Source organism: Eufriesea mexicana, unplaced genomic scaffold (assembly GCF_001483705.2).
Source record: "Eufriesea mexicana isolate 0111107269 unplaced genomic scaffold, ASM148370v2 scaffold1723, whole genome shotgun sequence".
Lineage (NCBI taxonomy): Eukaryota > Metazoa > Arthropoda > Insecta > Hymenoptera > Apidae > Eufriesea > Eufriesea mexicana.
In genome coordinates this window covers 418,405-422,450 of record NW_016909858.1, presented here as the reverse complement: position 1 = coordinate 422,450, position 4,046 = coordinate 418,405, and the positions used below count along the sequence as shown (strand labels likewise).

The following is a 4,046-nucleotide window of genomic DNA, read 5'->3' as shown; positions in this document are numbered from 1 at the left end:
AAAAATATTGTAATCTACAATGGTTCAAGTACGATATACTCGTAATTTATTTTTACGAGGAATATGCATTATATATCTTTTCGCGTTTCTTAGCTTTTACATACAAATTCCAGGTGAGTATACATTGAAACACGTAAATTCCGAGTGAGTACATATTGGGCTTTTATGTATATTACACGATTTTTATATAGTTTTCTTTCTCGTTATCATTCTTTTAATAGGAGTTATACTTTAAAGTTATTTTATTATTCCTTTTTTCTTTTTTTGTAAAGGATTGTATGGTGATAATGGAATCCTGCCAGCTAGAGCTCAATTAGACCTCAAAATTCATACATCACTATTTCATAAATTAAGACAGAAACCAACATTCTTGTGGTTTGCTCCTTACTTTGGACTGAATATAGAATACATGTTAGATGTATTATCGCTTGTTGGAATTATTATTTCTTTTGCAGGGTAATTATTATGTAATTGTTATTTTAATTTAAATAAGACCCATATAATGATTATAATTATTTTCAGATTTATTTCACAAAAATTTTGTGTTGCATTGGTATTTGCATTACTTTGGTCATTATATTATTCTCTGTATCAAATTGGTCAAATATTTGTGAAGTTCCAATGGCAAGTAATATTTTTTAAATTTTCTAGCAAAAAATATTTTTGAATAACTTTTTGAGCATATTATTATTATAGTCTATTGATAGTATATAAACTACAGAATAAATTTTTTAATTTAATGAAATTTGTTCGCATTATTTTTTGAAATCAATTTCTAAGAAAGTATATGTAATGTAACATATCAGATTTTAAACAATTTCTATCAAAATCAAATTACATTTAATTAACTCTTCACCAGCATAATGTTTTTTGATGCAACCATCACAGTAGATCTTTTAAATTTAGGATTGATTTTTTATTGTTCTAGACAATAATTACAAAAATCTGAAAATATTTCTAGATACATATTAAAGTCTATATTTTGATATATACATGATACTTAAATGAAATATTTTTAATGGAGTAAGTAATTTATGTTTTTCATTTTGGAGAAAAATAATATAGAAGTTTTTGCCTACATTTAAACAATCCCTTATGCCGACAGAGAGTTAATAAGAATATATGCAGTAATGTAGCTGAAAATATATATATAAAAAAATCCATTGTTTATACTTAGTTTATATATACTTTTATGTACTATTGTAGGGATAAACTTCTATTGGAAGCAGGTTTCTTATGTATATTTATAGCACCATTTTACTATTCTCAACGTGGAAAAATAAGTACACCAAGTGATCCTGTAACTTTCTGGACTATACGCTGGTTACTTTTTCGTTTAGTGTTTACTAACGGGGTAGTGAAACTTGCTTCTGGTTGTCCCTTATGGTGGAAATTACGTGGTATAATGTTTTAACAAATATGTTTATGCTATAACAGGTGAGAGAAAAATATTTACCTTCTTGCAACATTGTTTCAGCGTTAAGTGTACATTTTGAAACACAATGTATACCTACTTCATTAGCATGGTATGCACATCATTTACCAGTGTGGTTTTTACGTTTTACTACTGTAATGGTCAATATTTTTGAACTTGTTATTCCATTTCTATTCTTTTTTCCAAACAGAAAAGTGAGAATATTAGCATTTTATATACAGGTATATATATTGAATAAACTAAAACAATATATTGGTAACTTAACATATGATTACTTAATGATCTATGTTGATTTTGCTAGGTATTTCTTCAAATAAATATTATAGCAACAGGAAATTATAATTTTTTCAACTACTTAACTATCTGCTTATGCATTTCTTTACTTGATGACCAGTTTTTCTATAAAAAAAAATCTAAAAATGATTCTTATAATATTATAAATTTATTTTCTACACTATTATGTATTGTAGTTTATGGAGGCATCTTTTATGTAACATATGTATATTATAATCTTAGAATATCTGATAATTGGACTATCCAAAGTGATATTGGTATGTAGATATTTGCAATACAAGATATATTTTTCTTACTGATTTCTATTTTCTTTATTATTTCAGCATTTACAAAAGAACAATTTGATTATGTTTTGTCACAAACAATTCCAATTTCCATCTACATTGGTATAATATCTCTTGCATTTACAGTGATAAAAGCAATAGTTATATCTCTATTAGCAGTTAAAGGAATACAAAATAAGATCTTTACAACATTTGTTACAAGCCTTTATACAATAGTAATGTGTTTTATCTTTGCTATAAGTATTGTATGTAATATGCAAAATCATTTGAAATTAGCATCACTAAAAGTTAAAATTTAATGATTGAAACATTTTCATGCCTAGGTACCATATGCTACATTACATCATGCTTATAATTCGACAGTACCAGTTCAATTAAGACAGATGCAAGCAAAAGTTGAACACCTACATTTAGTAAATAGCCATGAATTATTTACATTTATGATTGGAGATTTAGGTAGATGGGAAATAATTATTGAAGGCAGCAATAACATTTATGGCCCATGGAAAGAATACGAATTTTTATATAAACCAGGAAATATAAATAATCCATTACCATTCGTTGGTAGGTGATCCTGAAAATTAATATTTTATATTCTTTTTCTTATATTGTAAGAAAAAAGGCAAGTAAATAATACAGTATTTTGTTTAGTATATACAAGTATTGTAATTTTTCTTCTGTAATTTTGATTGTTTAATCTTTACTTAATATTTATTATTTCCAGCCCCTTATCAACCACGACTTGACTGGCAAATGTGGTTTGCTGCAATAGTCACTTGTAAGCAAAACCCATGGTTAATATCATTAGCGTATCGTCTTTTAAGTGGTCAACCAGAAGTATTAGCTCTAATGAATAATGTAGAAAACCCATTCCTTCAAAAACCACCTAGATATATAAAAGCTAGTCTTTATCGCTATTCTTATACAGCATGGAATCAGTCGTAAGTGTTTTTGCATATATCTGTATTCCTGGTCATTGTCTGAATAATTTTATTTATTTATTATTGTCATTTTATTCTTATTTAGATGGAATAAACAAACTTGGTGGACAAGGGAAAAAATGAGAGAATATTTTCCCATAGTTAGTTATGATCATCCAGAACTTATTGAATTTTTGTCAGATGTAAAAATTATTCAAGATAAACCAAACGAACTATTGAAACTACTTCTCGATAGCATTAGGTCTTTAATATACAAGATTGAAGCTAGTCTTCTTTTATGGGGAGTCTTTACAGCAGGTTGTACAGTTATAATAACTAGTTATAATAATTCAGTTTTGAAAAGAAAATAATCACTTCTTCCATCTGTAATGTTTACAGTGGAAAGTAACTCATAGTTGATTGTATTTGTAAAAATGTGTTTGCATATAGATGTAATCAAGTTTGGTTGTATTGTGCATATAAATCCTGTATTTCTTAAATTATGCATATGTTACATTTTTATAAATACATAATTATTTGCGTCCTGTTTTTCATTATCTTTTTTACATTTTCATGAAATTATGTTTCTTTATAATAAATGTAACTTAAAAGTATAAAAATGGAGTGGGAGAACTTGGGAAAAGTAATACATTTTTGCTAATTTTTTTCAAAAACAGTATAAAATTTTAAAAAATCTGCTGACTGCGTAGACTGATTCCAATGATTTTGAAGTATGTTGTAGAAGATATGATTTTGAAATCATTCGGGAGTAATGTTATTCAATGTATACTGCTTAGAGGTAATACCATTAAACTTTGTAAATCATGATGATTATAAAAAGCACTGATTGAGTGAAAGAATAGTATTGATAAGCATCTCAAACTAATAAGTGTTTGAATTCTCAACTATTAGTTTGATATATAAATTGACTTGTTTTCAAGAAGAATCCTTTACCTTTCTTCAATGTTGTGGGTGAATTTTGATACGAGATTTCATGTCAAATTTAAGAATTCATATCTCGAAAATTGTTCATACAGAAGTTACACTAAGATATTCTTTTAAAAATGTTTTAATGTCAGCTACAATTATATGTAATAATCTCTCTCCCCCTCC

At 26.6% G+C, this 4,046-nt stretch overlaps 1 protein-coding gene across 1 annotated transcript; it reads left to right on the top strand.

The window, feature by feature from the left end:
• LOC108548642 (lipase maturation factor 2) lies at positions 1-3,407 on the top strand. Its single transcript, XM_017901688.1, has 10 exons — positions 1-113; positions 273-456; positions 523-624; positions 1,207-1,400; positions 1,478-1,656; positions 1,737-1,986; positions 2,053-2,258; positions 2,337-2,577; positions 2,738-2,954; positions 3,040-3,407. The coding sequence occupies exons 1-10, from the start codon at positions 20-22 to the stop codon at positions 3,302-3,304; spliced, it is 1,932 nt and encodes a 643-aa protein (XP_017757177.1). The 5' UTR covers positions 1-19; the 3' UTR covers positions 3,305-3,407.
• The last annotated feature ends 639 nt before the right edge of the window (positions 3,408-4,046 follow it).